Consider the following 21747-nt stretch of genomic DNA (forward strand, 5'->3'; position numbering starts at 1 on the left):
CTCTGTCTGAACGTTTTATGACTGGTGTTTGCCAAAGCTTCTTGTGAACCCCTCTGTGCTGGGTGCTGGCTGCAGCCTCCCGAGATGATCTGCTCCTGTGCTTACAGCTCTCTGCAGCCTCAGAAAGCATTTTCTGACATCTAACCTGAATCTTTCTTATTGAATTTTAAGCCCATTACTTTTCTATGGTTATTGAGAACAGATTATTTTTGTCCTTGCTGCAGCTGCCTTCTTTCTGTTTTTATAGTCACATCACCCCTTCCCCACCCGATCTTCTGTTCTCTGGGCTGAATATCCCAGAGCACACAGGCTTTCCTGCAGAGACCTTGAAAGCATAATCCAGTCATTACTATTGATTTACTCTGGATTTTCCTCATATCTTTTATTTAACTGTTCCTAAAAGTAGCCTTCTCCAGCTGAAAACCCAACCTGTTCCGCACAGAGCGGAGGGGTTACACCACACGTGCTGGAGGTGAGGCTGCTAATTGTAAGCCCTGGGATGCTTTCCTGTTTCTGCGACAGTGTGGCTTTGTTGACTCATTTGCAGCTTGTGATCCTGCAGTCCTCAGATCTTCTTCAGCAGGACTGCTGCCTGCTGTGTCCTAGCTTGCGTTTGTGCCTGGTGTCGCAGGCTCGCGGAGCCATCCGGGCTGGGGAGGCCTGAGGATGTCTCTCCCCCAGCCCCGCTGCTCAGATGGGCCAGCTCCACAGCTGCTGAGGGCGCTCAGGGCCTTTCCCGGCCAGGCTTGGAAAGCCCCCGTGCCTGCAGCGCTCCCACGTTGGGGCTTGATGCCATACTCAGCTGTTCGCTTGGTGAAGAACCTTTCCATTATGTCCAAGCAAAATTTCCTCCATTGCACCGTGTGCCCTTTGACTGCCGTTCTTTGTACACCTCGGAAAAGAGGCTGGCTCCATCTTCTGTAATCCCTGTGTATAAACTGTCATTTCATTTGTCCCTACTGACTAAATCTTCCCTCCCACCTATTCCTTGAGTTTCCAACAATCACTTCAATTCTAATCCTCTAATGACTTTGCATCTTCTTCCAGCTTGGTCTCATCTAGGAATTTAATGAGCATATTCTGCATTCCATCATCCAGGTTGCTAATGAAAAAAATTGAATACTACTGAACCTGCGGTAGGGTCCTGAGAAATCCGTTTAGCATACATTTTTAGTCTGACAGTTAGTCACGAATTAGTTTTCTGATCAGTTTTTCATCACTTGGCAGAAGTTTCAGCTAGATTTAATTTCTGTTGTTTCCGAGAATGTCATACAAGGCTGTCAAAATTTTTCAGAAGATAGCTATATAATCAGTTTTGTCACTCTTCACAAAGCCTGGCCTGCTACCCTCTCGTAGAAGTAACTTGGATCCCTTAAATTTGGTTTGCTTTTTACAAATTGCCGTTGTTGGTCATCTTTGTTTACAAACTATCTGCTTTGCCCAGTGTTTTTCTGGATGTAAAATTAAGTTGCCTGGTCTGTAGTTCAATGCTCCTCTCCTAAATGCCATGTGTTTAGAGCTGGTTGTAACTTCTCTTCCAGGCATCTGAGAACTGTCACAGGTGACCAGAGTTCACCACTAATGCCTGAGATTGCTCCTAGCAGTGTTTCGGCAGTGTGACTCAGCCCGTGGTCTGCAGATCTCTGGCACTTTGTCAAAAAGTAAAGGCAATTCATAAATTGATTGCAGAACCAGGCACGAAGGCAGATAACGCCCCAAATACTTGGTGTCAGTTTTATGAGGCCCAGCTGATCTGCTGATTTGGTGATATTTGCTGCATGATCGCAGCCAAGTGTGGAGTAAAAAGCTCAAGGGAAAAGACAGCAAACCCTCTGGCGTCCGTGGTACCAAAGCTTTCCTGCCCCGCCAACGCACTGCTCGACCGGCTCTTGCTGAGAGCGCGTTGTAACGTGCTTTCCTGCGGCCCCGCTGCCCTTTGCACACCTTCCTTGTTGCATCCCTCTTTGTACCTGGACCCTTCTCAACCCCTCTTGCATCTGTCACACATATAATTGGGCCTTATAACACTTTGAATGGTCCTCCTTAAATCCTTAGAGATTTACACTTTGATGTTATCTTAACATAACGTTTGTATCAGCTATTTGGTACAATACAAACAGGTTGATAGATGTATTTTCTTCAAAGATTTGTATCTTGTTGCTTTAAAATAGACATCGTGATCTGAACTCTGCAATTTGCAGTCATGTTGCCCAGGCAACAGAATATTCTAAATGGAGAGATTTTGTTAAAGAATGTCTTTAGTTAACTGTGATTTTTCTAATTTAAATTAAATTTTAGGTGACAGTGTTTGGATTTCTAGCTTATTAATGACGACATATCTTGTGATGTCATAGAAATGAATGAATTTAATTTTCCTTACGTAGATTATAAGTGTTCAGTGTTCAGAATACTTGGAAGGAAATGATAAAGCTAGTTGATATTCTAGTTTAGCTTAGCTGTAACTCTTCCTAGCTAGCTGCTGTTGTTCTTCAACATGAGACTTAGTCCTAACTAATGCCAAAAATTTTAGCTGATGTGAGAATGTCTATAGCATTATTTTTATTAATAAGCTCCATATTTTTCTTGTCGTCACTACAACAGTAACCTTGTCCTCCTCCATCTGTTCTCTCTTGCCAAACGTTTGGATTGTAAGGGTTGTGGATTTTTGTAACTATGCGCAGAGCCTACTGATTTTGCTTTCTAGCTCTACTATAGTAGAAATTAAAATAATTTATGGAGGTGTGGAGTTCCTGTTGGCACTTGGAGTGGTTATTCAACCTGTTACGTATTAAAAATGCAGCACATCTTCCTCAAACTTTCTGCGTTTGCTATCTGACTGGGAAAACATTTTGTTTTCTTTTTAGGATTTTAAAGTATGTTTGTCAACTTTTAACATTACTATTAGTTAAAGTTTGGGACCTCTGAGAAATCTATTACCTGTGCTTAGGCTCTTCGTTGTCCTTAATGATCAGGTAACACGGTAACCCAGCTTCTTCTAACCTTTCTTATACTTCAGATCAATTAAAAGCTTGCTCATAATCCAGATTTTAAAAGTGTAGTTTGCAATGAAAATGAAGTATTAGTGATTGCAATGCCTGTTTGCTTTTTTCAGAGGGACGACGTTTTCCACAGGCGGGATTGGCACCTCCAGGTTTGACTCTGGAGCTGAGCAGGGCTCAACACCTTTTGGGGTGCTCAGTGATGGTTCCCACCACCTTGCTTCTCCAGAGGCAGAAGAGGTGTTGGCTCTGCAGTGCTCAGCTTTTATGATGTGCCAAATATATAACAAGCCTTGCTCATGTATGGGTGACTTCTCTCATTTGTTTGTTTTGGTTTTTTTTTTTTTTTAATTGTCATGTCTCTTTAGACCTATTGGACATTACAGGTAAAGCGACCTCCTTCTCTTCCTCCTGAAAATAAATATTCATTAACCCTCTGGAGTGCAAACTCCATCTTGACTCAGGGCTGGAAATACCAATGGGGGGTGGAGGCAAAAACCGGTCCCAGGGCTGGGACACGTGGCTCCACGGGCTCAGCAGGGCTGCTGGGGCTGTGCTCCCTCTCTTTGTAGGCTGTTTAATTACCCCTGCTGCTGGAAGTCATCTTTTACCTCAGTGTTACTCTGCCTAATTTAATCATCTTGTTATTAGCTCTTGTGTGTGGTGCAGTAATTGGAAGGCCTTGCAGTTGGACTTCTTCCCCACACCTTAGCACCTACGCACAGTGGTCACTTCATCTCCACCGGGAAGTGGAATAGTTTGATCTCCTCTAACATTCACATTTTAAAGGCTTTTGCAGCTACTGGATTGCTTTTGTATTCATCATGTGGCTCTTCCTCCTTAGCTCTAGGAGTGACCCAGTGCGTTAGCACAGGTCCCACTACTAGGGCATAGAGCTTGTCGCTAAATTTGTGCATATTTTTAATGGATTCTTTCAGTTAGTCTTTGGCTACAGTTGTTATTCTGAGGGTTCATACTGCTTTCTGACCTGTTTCACCTCCTGCAGCCGTGTGCTGTGCCCTCGCACAGAGCCTGGCTGCTCTGTGGCTCAGATTCTGCTGCAGCAGCGGCCTGTCTGTTGTCCCACCAGGCTTTGTGCACCTTCGGTTTTTCCCTCAGCGTCGGTACCTTAGGCTAGGTGGTCGTTGCTAGCACATGGATGGTTTGGACCAAGAACCTGAGCAATACCATGGAGTAATGACCTGCTTGATGGTAAATTCTGAGCAAGGTAAATTACATATAACAAATTATACACACATATACATCTCTCTACTGGATGCAGTCTAGATATACTGTCATGGAGAAAGGTAAATGTGTTGTATCATACACTTCTGGGCACAAATGTCTTGAATGGAGGTCAAGAAACCACTTTTTCTACTTACTTTGAGCAAGCAGTCAGGCCTGGAAATGTTTGTCAAACCCTACATTCAGTCAAAGTAGATTTTTCTTGGTGTTCCTCTATGCTGAGGAAATGCTCACAAATTTGTTCCTAGGTTTTAATGAATTTTCTTACAGAGTAAGCCTATTTCTTTGTCCTTCCAGCAGTGGACTGGTGGGATAGCTGATCACCAACCTTCTTGTAATTCTCTTCTAAGATTTAAGGTGAGCAAAACCCACTTCTGTCGGTCCTTCCTCAGTGGTTAAGATTTCCAAGTGTTTCTTCCAACTTAGTGCTTTCAATTTGTTTACCTCCTTCTTAAAAACCTTTGTCTCAAAACTGGACATATCAGTCCAGATGGATCCTCACCGTCTTGGTAATACCTCCTAGAATCAAATCTGTCTTTATGCAATGTCACCCTTTTCTTGACTTGTGTTTAGTTTGGGGTTACCACTGTTACCACACGTTTTCTGCTTTACGATGCCTAGCCAGTTATTCTCCACCATGTAATTAAGCACTTGATTTCTCCATTCCAAGTGTAACAGTTAGTACTGGACCTTACTGGATTTCACCTTTCTGATTTCAGACATAGTTGCTTCTGTAAGCTGGACTCATAAACTTGTCAATCGAACTTTAATATTATGCTTTTTTTAAACAAGATTTACTTTGCCCAAACTAGGGAAATTATCAGTGAAACAAGAATAAAGTCTAATTAGAGTTGTATTGGGTTTGCATGGCAAGGTTTTGGTAGCGGGGGGGTCTACAGAGACAGCTTCTCTGAGAAGCTGCTAGAAGCTTCCCCTGTGTCCGATAGAGCCAATGCCAGTCGGCTCCAAGACGGACCTGCCGCTGGCCAAGGCTGAGCCCATCGCCAGTGGTGGTAGCACCTCTGTGATAACATATTTAAGAAGGGGAAAAAGTTGCTGGGCAACAGCAGCTGGAGAGGGGAGTGAGAAAGTGAGAATATGTGAGAGGAGCAACCCTGCAGACACCAGGGTCAGTGAAGGAGGGGAGGAGGTGCGCCAGGCACCAGAGCAGAGGTTCCCCTGCAGCCCCTGGTTAAAGACCATGGTGAGGCAGGCTGTGCCCCTGCCGCCCGTGGAGGACCCCACGCCAGAGCAGGTGGATGTGCCTGAAAGAAGCTGTGACCCTGTGGGAAGCCTGTTCTGGAGTAGGCTCCCGGCAGGACCTGTGGCCCCGTGGAGAGAGGAGCCCACGCCGGGGCAGGTTTGCTGGCAGGACTTGTGACCCCACGGGGGACCCAAACTGGAGCAGTTTAAGAACTGCAGCCCATGGGAAGGACCCATGTTGGAGGAGTTCATGGAGGGCTGTCTCCCGTGGGAGGGACCCCACCCTGGGGCGGGGGAAGAGCATGAGGAGCCCTTCCCCTGGGGAGGAAGGAGCGGCAGAGACAATGTGTGATGAACTGAGCAGAATCCCCATGCCCCGTCCCCCTGCACTGCTGGTGGGAGGAGGTAGAGAAACTGGGAGTAAAGCTGAGCCTAGGAAGAAGGGAGGGATGAGAGGAAGGTGTTTTTAAGATTTAGTTTTTTATTTCTCGTTATCCTACTCTGATTTGATTAGTAATAAATTAAACTCATTTCCCCAAGCTGAGTCTGTTTTGCCTGTGATGGTAATTGCTGAGTGATCTCCCGCTGTCCTTATCTTGACCCACGAGCCTTTCATTATATTTTCTTTCCCCTGTCCAGCTGAGGAGGGCGAGCGATAGAGTGGCTTTGGTGGGTAACTGGTGTCCCAGCAAGGGTCAACCCACCACAAGAGTTTATGGTGTCAAAACTGGCAGGTGAAAATAATTCAGAAAAGCATTCTAAATGCTAAATATGCATCAGTATTCTTAATGTGCTGTACGTGGCCTCTGTGAGGATTTTACAAAATGAACTAGATATTGTGTGTGGAGGTAATGCTTCTTATGCTATATTATTTATAAAATATTGTGATACCTTTGAAAATGTTTCAAGCGGCAAGAAAGCTAATCAGCTTTCTCATCTACAGTCGTGTCATCTGTGTCCGTGATGGACAAAGGACAGACCTGTGCCTTGTCTTTGTGATAGACGTCAAAGGTTTTCTCCTGGTAGATTACTTGTGGTTTATTCAACTCCTGGTTTATTTAACTTCTCTTATCAGTCATAAAATAGTTGAACTCTGGGCTTCCCATCGCTGGAGTAGAAGATTGCAGACCATGAGAAGACTACCTGGCCATGAGGGATTTCCTGTCATTGGGTGATGTGCTGGGCCCGCTCACAGAGCGAGCGCGTGTGCCGAGAGAGGGGTGCCCAGCCTTGCTGCCCTGCGTGGGATGTGCGGTGCCTCTCCCACGTGCCGCCTCTCTGGGCATCTGGAGGGACGTGCCTGTGCTGCTCCAGGCACAAGGCAGTCTGCTTACCAAGGGGCAGCTTTCATTTGCTTGATAAATGTCTATATTTTTTTTTTTCTTCTTCTTAATTTACCTACTCTCTCAAGGCTTTCTTATCCTTATTTTATTCGATTTGTTTTCTCTCTCTCTTTTCATTTGAAGTTTGTCTTGTAAAAATTGATCAGGTTTCTGGCCTCCTGGCTCCCTCCCACTCCTCCCCCAGTCTTCAGTGTGAGACTGATCTAATTCTGAGTCAGATGCCTTCTCAGCTTCGATTATTCAGATGATGTTCCTGACTTGAAATCCTCCCTGACCCGCAGCAGTCACACTCCTGTTACAGATGTTACGCAGAAGTCTCTGCTTTGCACAGGAGGCCCTGCGTTTCCCCACCCTTCAGGCTGAGTTGGGTGGCCTGTCAGTCCCATCTCTAACTCTGGTGGTAAGGACCATCCTGACACAGATCTGCACTCTGTCTGGTCCCTTGAGAGCATCCTTCAGTGCTGGCCAGACCAGAGACCAGACTGACCAACCCTTCCCCAAGAAGACCAGCCTGTCCTTTCTGTCCTGTTCTGCCTGCTCTAGATAGCACTGTCCATTGTGATTCCATCTGAACAGGCAGAGAAGAAATATCCCCATTGACACGTCTCCCCTCTCTCCTGTGCCTGAGGTACTCTTTTCCCAGGCACTGACCACCCATGGACCTTGCAATCAGCTCCCCATGACAAGTAACCATGACTTGATTTTTTTTAAGGCCTGCTTTGTGGCACTGGGGGTTTCTGTGCAGATGCCATAATGCCTCTGGGCAAATCTGTCATTCTTCCCTTGCAGAATCTTGTTCTGAACTTTCAGGAGATGCTACCAACCCACCTTTGGTTTTTGAGCTGAAGCTCATTTCCAGAGCCTTTCTGCAGCACAACAAATTCATGGATATTGTGACCTCCAGGACATCGCACTTAGCCTGCATGGCTGCCCAGCACACTGCTGCTGTGGCCTGCGCGTGTCAGAGCAGCGTGTAGGGGAGGTGACACCCCCGTGCCAAGGCTGCTGGTGGTGCTCGTACTGGTACTTCTTGAATAACACACCACTGTTCTCCTTATAGCCTGTACTGATGGCCATCAGCCCTGATGGAAATGTCATCGGTCCTGTTAGAGGTGAGATTCACTCCTTGGAGTCTGGAGGTCACATTTCTCCTCCTCCAGCTTAAAGGCTTCCTGAGCATAACGGCTCCAAGGTGCTGCCTTAAGGTTTGTTCCCAGAAGCATTCAGAGTTCAGAACACCCTGCCCCCCTTGATGGAGGAGATCACAGCATCGCCTGCCTCTCTTTAGGATAGTTTTGTGATGCATCTCATTAGGAGAATCGTCTTGCTTTCCAGTAGCTCCACATGCCTCATGTGAAAATACTGAGAAAGTTCTCTCCCTCTCTTAGCCTGGAGCTGAATGGTTGCAGCTTAGGACATTTTTTGTTCCTCATGTATGTTTACATGGACTGATTGATGCAGACCATTCGGAGATATACCTTGTAGGCTTAGTGGCAGAATGTTAGTCTAGCTGCCTGGCTGAAGTGTTGCTTCTGAATCAAGGGCTCAGTGTGGTCCGTAGGGGAAAATAAATACTGGTTTGCTGTGTAGACCATGGACTGCAAGTTGGGTGTTCCCAGGGAGTATTGGCTCTACTGCATGCACAGGCGCGGAGGGCATCTGAGCTGCGTTTGTCCCAGATCAGCTGTGTAGCTCATGCACAGGAGGTCTGTCTGTTGCCTCCAGGAAGTGTTGTGTCTACAGCGTAGTCATACAGTGACTGACCCCAGTGACACCTCCTGAAAGCATCAGACTAGCTGCATCTGTGCAATATAATGGCAGCACACATTGCTGTGAACGTATCTAGAGCTTCTGCTCGTATGGCAGCCCAGATGGAGCTGCCATATGTGAGCAGTAGGATCGACCTAGTAGGGCTGCCAGATTTCTGGAAATCTAGAACAAATATAGAACATGCTTGAAGTCTGCCTGGCCAAGTAAAGGTAGACAACTCTGAAAAAAGTCCAGACATATAGCAGTGCCACCTGATTAAATAAAGCGTGATGGTTAAAAAGAATCGTTCTGCTCTCTGTTATCTGGGATAATGCAGGGGTAGAAAACTATCAGCAATGGAAAGCTTCAGTAAGTGGAGAAGTCTTGGGTAAAGTGATACAAAAATAGTTGACAACAGAGTCTGGCATGTTTACAGATGCTTCTCAGGGTCTGAAGAGAGCTGAGTAGCTTGAATGTGTTATGACACTGAACTGGCTGCCTGCACCCTACCTAGTAAGCCTTTTCACATTCCTCTTCCAAAGAAGGTTCCCTTTTTGCCCGGCAGCACTGCTGATGATTGCTTCCTTCTTGCCCCATCATCTCTGGACTAATTGTTGCAGTCTGCAACCGAGAAACACCTCTGAGAGCATGGTGCGCTTTCATATGGAGCGAGCAACATGGAGGTTGCTTTGATTCAGAGTCGTTCACCTCTCAAGCTAGAGGTTCCGGCGGATGGGGATATGTACTCTTTCAGGTATGAAAATACATGAAAATACCAGCGTTTTCAGAGCCACTGTGGTATCTACTCAGTGTTCTGCTGACCTTCATCCAGGTACCTCCCTTTTGAAGATACCATCAAAAACATAAACTCCTGCCACTGAACTTGATCTCTTTGCCTCTCTCTCTTCCTTTTTCTTCCCACTTCTTGGAGATCCTTATCAGCTGTTAATGTCAGCTGGATGCTTCCCTCAGACGCATATGGTTAGGAGTCTGACTCATGGCTGGTTGTGTTTTGCTACTCTTCTGTCTCCCAATTCCCCAGTCTTCTCTTAGACCTTTACAAGGTGGTATCTCCAGTGGTGGCAGCCTGTCTGTGACCTTTGTATGTTGTAGGACCTGTCTCTTCCTCATCGCAGGGGAAATGGTGCTTTACCATGGCTATTTTTAGGGACCGAAGAGCAGATAATGGTGGAAATCCACCTTGGACTCAGCAGTATCCATACTCATGAGCACAAGGTCAAGGTCATTCTACCCACTGTTGTACTGTCATTGCACTGGGGAAGTGGCTCCATTTTTTTTTTTTTTTTTTTAAAATTAAAATCATCAGGATACCTATTCTTCATATTTCCCATGTAAAATACCGTGTTGCATGTTGGCCAGCACTCTTGTCCCTGGAGATGTTCCTGCCTGAGCGCTCCACAGGACCGCTGAGATCCTGGCCATGGCGGCAGGATTGCCAAAATAGATCATGTCCCTCTGCGCTGTCGTTCTTCCTTCCTCAGACAAGCTGCAGAACTGGGAGCTGGGGCTCCCGTGGTGCCTGTCGGATGGTCTGAGCGGGTGTGCTGTCCTCGGCAGCTGCAGGGTTTGTTACCCCTGCCAGAGGGGCTGCCCGCCTGGGCCTGGGGCAAGCATGGTCTCTCCTGGAGGTGGTTTCCATGCCCTGGGCCTCTTCAGATCCACGTCTGCGGTGTGTGGAGGGGGCAGGCTGGTGACAGCAGGCGCAGAGGGGCCGCAGGGTTGGGTCTGCAGGGTTCCTTTCCCATCTGCCGGGAGCCTGGAGGTGCCTCATCTGTGCTCCTGCTCTCAGTGGATCAGTTTTTCATGTAACGTAAGTGTGTCTTCTTCCCTGTCTGAGCACTGTGCTACTTTGAGATACCCTTTGGCGCTGGAAAACATGATGTTTTCCCCTAGCAAAATACATCCATCCAAGATCCATCTTCGCTCTCCATCAAATATCACAACTCGGTGCAAGGACATAACATCATTTAATATGAATATACATTGACAATTCAGAACAAGAAACATTAAATATTGTTATAAAAGCAGGCCCCGGATGAAAACCCAGTTAAGTGCCATGGTTTAAATTTGTTTAGCCAGTCTCTGTGCATCTTCAATTGACGGTTGGTGGTGAACCGGTGATCGCACACCTCTGAGAAACCTGTGCTAGGTGGAGTGAGGAGGCAGCAGCCCTGGCCCGCTTTGCCAAGGGCCTTGACAGTGTGGGGAAGAGTTCCTCTGGCTTCTCTTCTGCAGAGACTGGACACTCCCGCTGTGGCGTGGGGACTGGGTGAGCGGGTGGCTGGCATGATGCTGCTTCCACTGACGTGATGTGCAGCGGCCGTTTGCAGATGGCCCCTCCGCGCTGTTGCACCGTGGCGCGCTGTTGCTGTGTTCATGGTGAATCCACGCCGGTTGCCACCCGAGCTCTGTGCCAGCCTGTGTTGCCAAGGGGGTGGGAGGGGCTGGGGGGATCTTCTCATGGTTTCATGCAGTGTTGTGGGCTTTTTTTTTTCCCCCCTTGGGATGTTTGCAGAGTACTGTTATCCACAGATGCTGGGTTAGGTCTCAGAGTGATGACTCTTACCAGGAATATTTGATCTTTCAGTTTTCTGCTGTTAAGACCTTATAAGCACACTGACGCTGCAAGCTGCACAGCCTGTTCGGATGTCCCTCCTTCTTTCTTTTAGACGTTACTGAGTGTGCCTAAAAAGACAAAAATAGGCAAATTGCTGTTAGATTAAAAAGCGTTGTCACTTTGATATCACGCTCTGGAATGACTCAAGGTGTTACAGCACTTTGGAAAATAACCCTGTGCCAGAACCGTAATATTGTTGTATGTCTTGTGCAACCTGAGCGCAGGTTTTCATAGTTCAGCCTGTGGCATGTGGAAGGACAGAGTCTACATCCGTAGCATCGGGGCAAGATGCGACGATAAATGCCTTTGCACGATGCCTGCTATCTCCATGACATCACCAGAAGTAGCTTGGCTGTGATATTAAGATGGCATTCCTATGTGGGACACCTGGCTTATTGCTTGAAATTAGGCCATTTATTTTCTGCGAGGAAGTCAGACTATTTTTTCTGATAGTCACCAATTCCTCCCACTTTCATGTACCAGCACTGAAGTTGCTAGCTGTGACATATTGGGGAAAAAAATATCTGTTTTCCGGCGTTTCTATCCTTGAGACTTTCTTTTCTCGTTTACCTGTCCCTACAAAGCTATTGTTTTTAACTCAGAGGAGGTCACTGGTATGGTCTATCATGCGGTCTCTTAAACGGTTTCATCACCACGATTGCATGCAGCAAAGTGGTGCTGGGGCAGGAGCGAGCAGGCAGGCTGGGAACGCTGTCGGCTGGGGAAGCCGGCGTGCCGGGAAGCACCAGCTGAGGTGGCAATGCAGTATACGAAATCCTTTCATCTCCTTTGCTTTTTCCAAGTTGGATAGAAAAATGTAACCAGCAGGACTCTTCTCCCTTCCTAGGGATTTATATGAGATTATGTTCTTAACAGACTTCTTATCCAGCATGTTTCTTCTCGCCTTTCCCAGAAGTCATAACGCTTCCAAGGCAGGGAGGGAGGGCGCTCCGGTTGCCTGCGGTGCTAGCTGTCCTGGTGCGGAGAGCTCCAGCGGGGTGGTGGGTGCAGCGGTGGGAGACCTCCGCCTCCTGCAGCCAGAGCAGGAGGGACGCCTGGGCTACGTGCGATGGCGGAAGCTGCTCCTGGTGCAGCACATACCTTCGCCATACATTTGAGCAGTTATTCCCGAGATGTACATCTAATGACACTTAAAATTTGTGCTTTGAATTTGGATTTTTCAGAGACAGTGGACCATATATTAATTCTTTGTTTGAGGAACTTTGAAGTCCAAATGATTTTTCTAAATTCTCCATTCCAGTCTTTTGCCAGTTTGGTTATTTTTGTTTCAAATTCCCCCCAATTCAGGTCATTTGCCCTGCTGTACAAAAGCTTTTTTTGCCTGCTCAAAGACTGTGACCTTTGGGAGAGCAGACATTATAAATATATATATAAGGGGAGGCAGAGAAAAATCACAATTTGTAGTAAGCCTGGGGAAAACCAGAGATTCTTACTTGATTTTCTCTGCTATGGTGGCCTGATTTCCCAAATGCAGAAAGAAGGTTTTGTTTCTTCCAGCCATCACTGATTCCTCCCAGCTCCAGGTGAGGAGGTGGAATATGAATTCTGGGCCTCAGAAAATGAAAAAAAAAAAAAAAAATCACATCAACATTGCAGAGCTGAGGATAGTAAGACTATTTCTGCTGATAAAGGATCATAGTAGAGAGGTGTGCATGCTGTACTGAGTCACCAAGTTAAATATATCACTTCGTCACAAGTTAGTGGTAAAATGCAAATGAACCTCGTATTTCTAAAAGCTGTTCTTGTAGGAGGGCAGGGAAACATTTAACAGCTGGAGCTGCCAGTATCGCTCTTGACTTTGTCAGTGTCTGGGGGGGGTTTGGTTTCTACTGCCTGCCTGATCAAATACGTTTGTCTCAAATTCCAACTCTAACTTAAAAAGAAAAAGGGGGGTGGGGGGGACAGGCAAAACCAGCAGCTGTATCTCAGCCTGTTCTTACATGGTTTTTCACGCTCTGAGCAGCAGCACTTTGTTTTCACCCAGAATCAGCTTGATCTGGGTGCCTTCTTGTTCCCAAATCAGCTGTAGGTGCTGCTGAGTGAGAGCACTGTCCTAAGAGGCTCAGCAGTGACTGGTGGGACTGGGTGTCCTGGGCCGACAGTGCCCTGGGGTGCATGGAAAGGCGTGTGGCCAGCAGGGCGAGGGAGGTTCTCCTCCCCCTCTGCTCTGCCCTGGTGAGGCCACATCTGGGGGGCTGCGGCCAGTTCTGGGCCCCCCAGTTCCAGAAGGGCAGGGAACTGCTGGAGCAAGGCCAGCGCAGAGCTGCCAAGGGGGTCAGGGGCTGGAGCATCTCCCTTGTGAGGAAAGGCTGAGAGACCTGGGCTTGTTCAGCCTGGAGAAGAGAAGGCTGAGGGGGGATCTCATCAATGCTTATAAATATCTGAAGGGTGGGTGTCAGGGGGATGGGGCCGGGCTCTTTTCAGCGGTGCCCAGCGCCAGGCCAAGGGGCCACGGGCACAAGCTGGAACACGGGAAGCTCCCCCTGAACATGAGGACAAACCCCTTCCCTGTGCGGGTGCCAGAGCAGGGGCACAGGCTGCCCAGAGAGGCTGTGGGGTCCCTTCCCTGGAGACATTCACCCCCCGCCTGGACGCGGCCCTGTGCCCCTGCTCTGGGGGTGCCTGCTCCAGCAGGGGTGGGACGGGGTGAGCTCCAGAGGGTCCTTCCAACCCCTGCCGGTCTGTGATTCTGTGGGTGTGCTGGGGGGGGTGGGAAGGGCAAAGGTGGCATCGAAAACAGGACTCAAGGAGCTCAGTCCAGAGCAGTTCTAGTTTATCTTCTTGAGGACCAGCAATGGATTTCATGTACTTCTATGCATCTCACTGTGGTTCTTGCACATGTTTGTACTTTTGGACCATGTTCTGAAAATATTGATCTGCCTTACTAGCTGTGATGCAGTGCTGTGTTGGGGTTTTTTTCCTAATTATGTAAGAAGTCAACAAAGTTCAACTGATGTTGCTAGTCTGTTGGCTGAAGTCTTGCTTCAGGAGAGTCATACTTCAGTGTCTGTCTTGTGAGTTGACCTACCTTTGTGTAGACTGCTGCTGTTCTGCAGTTCCCCAGGGTGGGAGCACCTGTAGGAGCAGTTCCTGGAATAAGACACGCCAGTTTTGTCTGTGTGTGTTGCTGGCAGTCCCACGTTCGGCCTCCCAGCTTTCCTTAATCCTTTGAGTTCTCCACAGTTCTTCCTGTGGAGAGACACCATGGGATGGGTGGTGGGCAAAGCAGCATTTAATGTTGGTCTAAAATGCTGTGGCTTTACTGGGGCAAGCCGCTGCTGCAGCTTTCTAAGTGGAAGTGGTTCCTTGGCCAGTGCAGTCTGGAACGAGCATGAAATAGTCCTGTGGACCTTCCAGGTGGGATGTGCAGGGAGCTTGGTTGCTGGTGATTCGCCTTTCATCAGCTAACTAGGATTCACTGAAGAGCTTCAGGCTGGAGAACATCTGGCCATCACCTGCAAGACCTGAGATTAATTCCTAGCTGGTGTTAGGTGTTAGTCACCACCAGGCTCTGAGGAGAGAGGAGCGATTATCTCCAAGCTGTTTGCCACCCTCTCGCTGCACAAGCCATCGACATACGCTCTCCCTGCGGTACTGGGAGTGTATTTTCACTGTGGGGTTACTGACTGGGTGAGCTGAGGCAGAACAATTGTTGGCTCTGCGTCCCCCATGGAAAGCAGCTGTTACTAGTCCATATGGCATAATCTGTGCAAGCGAGCACAGGATCGGTGCTGTTCAGAGCCACTCAACTGTCTTCCCTCCCTCTCTTTTCAGGTGGCCATCATTGCAGGAAATTTTGAATTGGCTGAAATCATCAAAACCCACAAAGAGTCCGATGTTGGTGAGTTTGATCTTTCTTCTACCCCCTTTTCTCCCTTTTAAATCTTGTGGAATCCAGGGCTATGTTGGTGTGGGTGTGTTAACGGGTAGTTTCCTGGCGCTGCGTGCAGTGGTTGGTGGAAGCTGCAGCTTGCAGCCAGTTTTGGGTCCTGGGAGTGGCAGGACATCTCTGCTTTCCTCCGGGGCCATCAGTATCCAGTTTGTTTATTCAGTCCAGTGTTTGCTTATGATTGCTGAGATTGCCAAGCTAAAGGATTAGCCAAACCATTAGTCTGGAGTAGCTCTGAAAAGCTCTTCTGTAAAATCCCTTATCTTTTTCTCTCTCTTTGCATCCTTGAGGTCATTTCATACTAGGGATCCTCTCCTGCTAAGGCTACTAACTGGGCTTGGTGAAAGGAGAAGACAACCTCTGTCTTAGGAGTTGATTATGGCTACAGAGCTGCCCCCCACTGAAGCTCCTATAAGTAAAAGAATTGAAGTAGCAGCCATTCTGGTTGTACTTTCTTCTTTAAGGATGAATATTTCTGGATTTTCTGGTCAGCCTTTTTCTTTTCTTTGTGGCATCTCTTCTACCCTTCTGTGGGGTAGATATTGTCATGTGATATATAATATGCCATGCAAAACTGAGTTTTAGGTCAGATATAAAATCAACATTTATTGAGTTTTATTTAATTATTCTGAAAAGGTTGTTGGTCTAGGACTCGCTAGAGCAATGGAGGAACTGGTGCAAAGAGTTAATTCTTAGTGTGTGTGCCTCCACAGAAGGTACAGAGTCATCAGGTCATCAGCTGAAAACAGACTTGTGGAGTTGGAAACAGCCAGCAAGTACTGGGCTCAGTTCTTGGAAGTGGCTGTGAATCTGGAAACCTAGCCCCCAGACATTCTTTATTACTTCTTTTCTCACCTAGGTACCGCTGATAGTTATAAACAGCTGCTGAGAATTTGTAGGAAGACGTAGGAGTCAGAAAAGGCATGGAGAAAAGCCTGAAAATTCCTTTTAACTCTGTCAGTGAACAGTGCTCGCAAGAAAGCCACCCTGTTAATTCAAGAGGAAAGCGGCTGTGTGCTGTGAGAGGGGTTTTGGGCTAGATGACCTCCGAAGGTCCCTTCCAGCCTAAATTCTTCTGTGACAGAATCTGAATCTGTGATTGACTGGCTCAATTATTTTCATTGAAAAAGTATAAGGAAAAAGGGCATGAAAACATGTCAGGTAGAATGAATTGTTCATGTTTTAGCTATGGCTGTTTATACAAAATAGGTCAGGTAACAGTTGCAAACTAATCTCACGCAAACCAGCAGGTCCAGATGGTATCCGCCTGGGGTCAGGGGAACTGGCAGATGAACTTCCCGAGCAAGGAGGAATTGTTTTTTTGAAGTTCATTAAGAACGGAGAAGTGTGAGTGTCTGGCTGGAAGAGAGCAGACTGGCATTGCTTGGGATGAGGCAGGGGCAGGGCTTGGTCTGCCCGTTCCTCTGGCAGTTCTATCGGAACAGTCACAGAAACACTGAAGCCAGGAATCTGGTAGGAAAGGACAGCATAAGGCAGCCTTGTAGGTGATAGTTCTTGGAGAAATCTTCTCAAGCTCCCAGTATTAGGCTGCGCCTGTCTGGCTGCGAGACAAGAATTGGTAGCCCCCACCATCAGAAATGTTCGGAGAGGACCGGTTGTGTTAAGGCTGTAGGAGGAAGGATGGTTATCAGGAGCTTTCGCTCCGTTCTGCAGGACAGCCCTGAGCATGTAGCTCTACTTCCAGGCTCTTAGAGCGTTCGTCCGTGTTTCCGCCTGGATCTGGAGCGCTCTTCTGAGCTGGCTCTCCCCACTTGCTGTGCTTTGTCTTACAATGTAGAGCGAGCCCAGAGAGTGTGAACTTAATTTCTTTCAGGTGAAAATAACCCAGAAACTGTTCCAGAAAAACACCCGATGTGTTCCATCTGCTGAGAGGCATTCAGCCCATGGGTCTAGCCAGGGTCAACACACTCTGAAGCAAGATGCCCAGTGTGGACACTGGGTGGTCAGTGACAGCTCTTTACAGCCCACTGGGCTGCAGGACTTCTTGTGCAGCTTCCTGTGGTTCCCTGTGCACAGGTCTCCATCCCTTCAGTCGGTGCAGAGTCCAAGAGCTGCTTATTCCATCACAGCCACCAGCACTGGGGCCAAAGAAGGGCCAGAGTGGAAGGCTGCAAATCTGAGGAGGGGAGAATGTGTCCTTACAAGTAGAAAATGTTTGTGGTGACTCAGGAATTGGGCAGTTCTAGCACTTCTGGGTTTTATTCCTTATTCTCATGTTTTAAGGATCTGCAGACAGAGAATGCCGTGAATGGCAACTGCTGCGCTTTATTTTCTTGGTGGGACCTGAGAGGTTGGATCCCGAGGACTTGTCAATGCCACCACAGACCCTCTGTGGCATATTCCAGTGCTTGCTGGTCAGTGCAGCCTCTGCTGTTGCCCGTATGGGAATAGTTTCTGTGGAGTGGTGAGGGCAACCCTAACCCTCCTCCTGAGCAGCAGGAGTGTTTCCTAGGGTATGGCTGCAGAGCCTTGTCTCTGACCTCTCCAGGCAGATTTGGAGATGTTCTCAGTTAAGTGCATTTACTGGTAATGCCTTGGGGATGTCGTGGTTTAGCCCCAGTCAGCAGCCAAGCACCACACGGCCGCTCGCTCACTCCCCCTTGGTGGGACGGGGGAGAGAATCAGAAGGGTAAAAGTGAGAAAACTCGTGGGTAGAGATAAGAACAGTTTAATAGGTAAAGCAAATCAGTAACAGTAATAATAATAATATAATGAAAAGGAGAAGCAAAAGCTGTGCGCACGAGCAAAATAAAACAAGGAATTCGTTGACAGCTTCCCATCGGCGCACGTGTTCAGCCATCTCCAGGAAAGCAGGGCTCCATCATGCGTGACGGTGACTTGGGAAGACAAACACCATCACTCTGAATGTTCCCCCTTCCTTCTTCTTCACCCAGCTTTATATACTGTTGTATGGTATGGAATACCCTTTGGACAGTTTGGATCAGCTGCCTTGGCTGTATCCCCTCCCGTCCCTGCTTCTTGTGCCCCTAGCAGAGCATGAGAAGCTGGAAAAGTCCTTGACTAGTATAGGCACTACTTAGGGACACTTAGCTGCTACTTAATAACAACTAAAACATCAATGTGCCATCAGCACTATTCTCATACCAAATCCAAAACACAGCACTACACCAGCTACAGTGAAGAAAATTCACTCTATCCCAGCCAAAACCAGCACAGGGAAATACCTAGGCCACCTGCTCTAGCAGCCTTGAGTTGGTTTGTGGGGGCTGTAAAGGGAGAGCTCACACCAAGGTGGCCCTGAGCCGTGTGTCTAGTTCCCAGCACAGCCCAGGAGGCGGCCATGGAGAAAGGCTGCGTGTTGAGCAGGGACACCAGGAGCTGGTCGATGGGAAACAATGCAAACGGATGGTGTCTGAACCTTGGGGGCTCTCTGGAGTGCCACTGCCAACCTCCCGCCGTGTCCATTTGCTTCTCCCATTGCTGTTCGAGTCTTAAACCCACATCAACATTTATCAGTCTAATGTGTAATTCCACTCAATAAAATCAGATGTGCACCACGTTACCTGTCTTTTATTAAAACATTTGCAGTGGTGTTAATTGCACATGGGTTTTTATCAGTTGGATCCTGTGCCAACTGCTCAATAATTTTCATGGTCCATCTTTCTGGTAAGTTTTCTCAGCCTGCAAGTGTTAAAAGTATTTGTTTTGGCTAATTAGTAGCTGTCTCTGCTTTGTCATCGTGGTGACACAAATGCCTCTTCTTGCTTCTTTTAGAATATACTTCTGCATCTACAAAACAACCCAAAAGCTTTTTTTGAAGTTTTCTGCCTTCTTCAAACCACTTGTTTTTCTTTATTGTTTTTAGCTCCCCTTCTGGATTTTGAGTATATTGTAACTTAATATTGATTTCAATTATTTTTCCATAATTACAGAATAAATATATTCTGCAGCACCAATTGATGTCTTCATTTTGCCACTCCTGTCCAAACAGGCATTTAACCATAGTTGCTCTATTTCATAATTGTGGTTTTATAACTTTGCTACTTTTTAAAAAAAATCCTGATTTTTATTCATATTTTCTCTCTGAAAGTAGACCTGGAGGAATAGCATGACATTAGCCCAATACTGAGAAATTAGCCTTGTTACATGTACATAAGACCGGTTGGGGCTGTCCTCCCTTTTCTTACGCTGAATACAATCAGGTCATGTTTGATGGTCACTAAGCAACGACCAACTTCAAGTCAAAGGAATTAACTCACTGTCAGTCATAATGAGGCCCAAAGCAGTTACCCGGTATTACGTGAAATACCTTTTTGTTGGAGAACGGTGATCTGCAGCTCTGGGTGAGGCCGCAGGCATTTGCCAAACTGAAGCGCACCATAACAACGCTTGTTTTCCTTACGTGTACAGGGAGGGGCGGGGAGTAACTCATCCCTCAGCGGCTCCGCGGTGGTCCGTGCTTTTGGGATGCGTTAGCCTCTTGCCCACTTGTGCTCGGGATCCTACAGCCCCGGCCTGCTGTTAGCTCTACATGGGCAGCGTTGCTGGCAGAACCTTCCTCTCTCCTGCTGCTTTGGGGTGGATTTTTTCAATGTATTTAGGCATTTGAAGGTTGGACATCGCAAAGGTCAGAAAATGACCTGGTCGCCTAACTCCTCATGAGGAGTCCATTCCAGGTGCAAAGACGATAAGCAATGCATATCCAGATGCACATGGCCCTGTTCCCTAGTCCCTTCTCTGCGTGAGCTGACACCAGGGTATTAATTTAGAGTACAACACGCTAGGAAGATTACATGAAGCTTTGGGCATTGAATTAGTTGTTGCCAGAAATCTCAGCTTTATGATGTTTTATAGCTCAAACCAAAGTATAAGTTATTTCTCATTTATGAGGGTGTCCTGGAGACAATCCAAGATCTCCTTGTCCTTCAGATGCCCTCCTTATCTGAAGCCCATCCCAGGTGTGTCCATGCACTGTGAAGCTATCTGTCAGAGACTGTGAGAGCCCAGCCTGGAACTGCCCAGCATGCGAAAAATCTAACATTTTCCAGTGCTACTGATTCTTCAAATTCTCCCCTATAAAGAGGTGAAATCCACCCTGAAAGATTTAAAGTGTTTTGCTTCCTTAGGACACCGTGACTTCGTATCACTTTTTGCTAAGATCCAATAACTTGTTCATAATATTCACTGTTGGTGAAACCTTTTCCCTTTTATGAAGGAAACGTAATGCTACTTTGGATCTTTGACCATCCATGTTCCCAGGTCTGAACCTCTTCCAGCTCTACTATGTCTTTTGAGATGGGGGTTTTCTACTGTGGTGTGAGAGTGTTTTGCTTTCTCTATTTTTGTAATGGTACCCTGTGTTTGAATGGTATTTCTAACCACTACCAAGCTCAGAGAGAACTTTTTCTTGGAGCTTTGCTGTAGAATGGCATAGAACGTCTCAGACAGACGTGTATGAGAAGCAGAAGTAGAGGTTATGATACTACTTCTTCCTTTCTAACCTTTCCTCTGGATCGCTTCTCAGAGAAACTTTTGGAAAGTGCTAAATGAGGTAGATGTCGAAAAACTTTGTATGGAAGCCATAAATGAGTTCTTGTACTATGGAAAGCTTTATTTCTTTTTTGCCTATTTATGTTCCATTTCCAGGAGTGCGTAACAAATATGGATGTGCTTGATGAGCTTACTCTTTGTAAGGATAGTTGGGTATCTGTCAGCTGGCAGTGGTGAAGAGATAGGATGGAGAACGATAGCTTTCTATGTGCCCTTCTTTCTTGTGTGCCTTCTACAAAGACTTTTTTCTCACTGTTGTCAGACAGAATATTAAGCTACATGAGGCCTTAGTCTGATCAGTCCAGCAGTTCCTAAGAAAGGGTGTGGTTCTCTGCATAAAATGTAGTAAAATATGGTGGGACAACTGGAACAGCTCCTGGGTCCTGCCAGAAGTTGGTCTTCAATTATAGCAGGGTAGAGACAGGTTTCATACACTTCTTGGCATAGCAAATTCAGTGGTCTGGACTAGGGATGTTCCACAGCAGAAGTCATAGAGCAGTCATAGCACATAGATATTCTGTAGAAAATCACTCCTGGCTGGGAAGGCTGAGCTGAGTCACATTTGGTGGCAGTACTTGTCTGGAAACTGAGTTAAAATCTGCTGGGTAACTTTGAATTTTAGAGTTTATTTGTATATTAGGCATGTAGTTGAGAACAGCAGCTCCTCAAGCTGTGGTTCCCCCCCTCCAAAGGGGTCACCTGCGCCTTGTGGTGGTGCCTAGACATCTGCACCTCACTATGGGAGACTTGTTTCTCCACGGTGAAATGTTGACTGTGCTTGATCCTTTGTTTTCACCCAAGGCCGGCCAGGGGACCTGTGCCGGGTGCTGTGAGCCTGCCCCCAGGACACTCCTCCTGTCCTCATGTCTCTGAAAGCTCTTTGTCACCCCTTCTGCGGGGGATGTGGCCAGTCCACCAGTGACCACAGGCCTGCGCAAGAGTGACCTCACGAGAGAAATCTATTTTTTCATCGTGAGTTTGAAAAATTCCTCAGAAAAAGCTACTGATGGAACAATACATTTTTAAGACTGGAGTGACCAGTATTGTCATCTTGTGATGGAAACAGTAATGCTCGCACAAGTCTATGCAAACTTAGGCAAGAACTCTTTCCAGTGTACAAATATGACT

At 47.1% G+C, this 21747-nt stretch overlaps 1 protein-coding gene across 11 annotated transcripts in view; it reads left to right on the top strand.

Annotated features, from left to right (window-relative positions):
• Window positions 1–21747, top strand: part of SHANK3 (SH3 and multiple ankyrin repeat domains 3) — a 403098-nt gene that overhangs the window by 116384 nt on the left and 264967 nt on the right. For all 11 annotated transcript variants that reach the window (XM_064441038.1, XM_064441069.1, XM_064441094.1 and 8 more), the window contains one exon: window positions 14973–15039. In XM_064441038.1, coding sequence (XP_064297108.1) covers window positions 14973–15039 — 67 coding nt within the window. The remainder of the gene's footprint in view (window positions 1–14972; window positions 15040–21747) is intronic.

The sequence above is a fragment of the Phalacrocorax carbo genome, chromosome 1 (assembly GCF_963921805.1).
Source record: "Phalacrocorax carbo chromosome 1, bPhaCar2.1, whole genome shotgun sequence".
In the NCBI taxonomy this organism is placed as follows: Eukaryota; Metazoa; Chordata; class Aves; order Suliformes; family Phalacrocoracidae; genus Phalacrocorax; species Phalacrocorax carbo.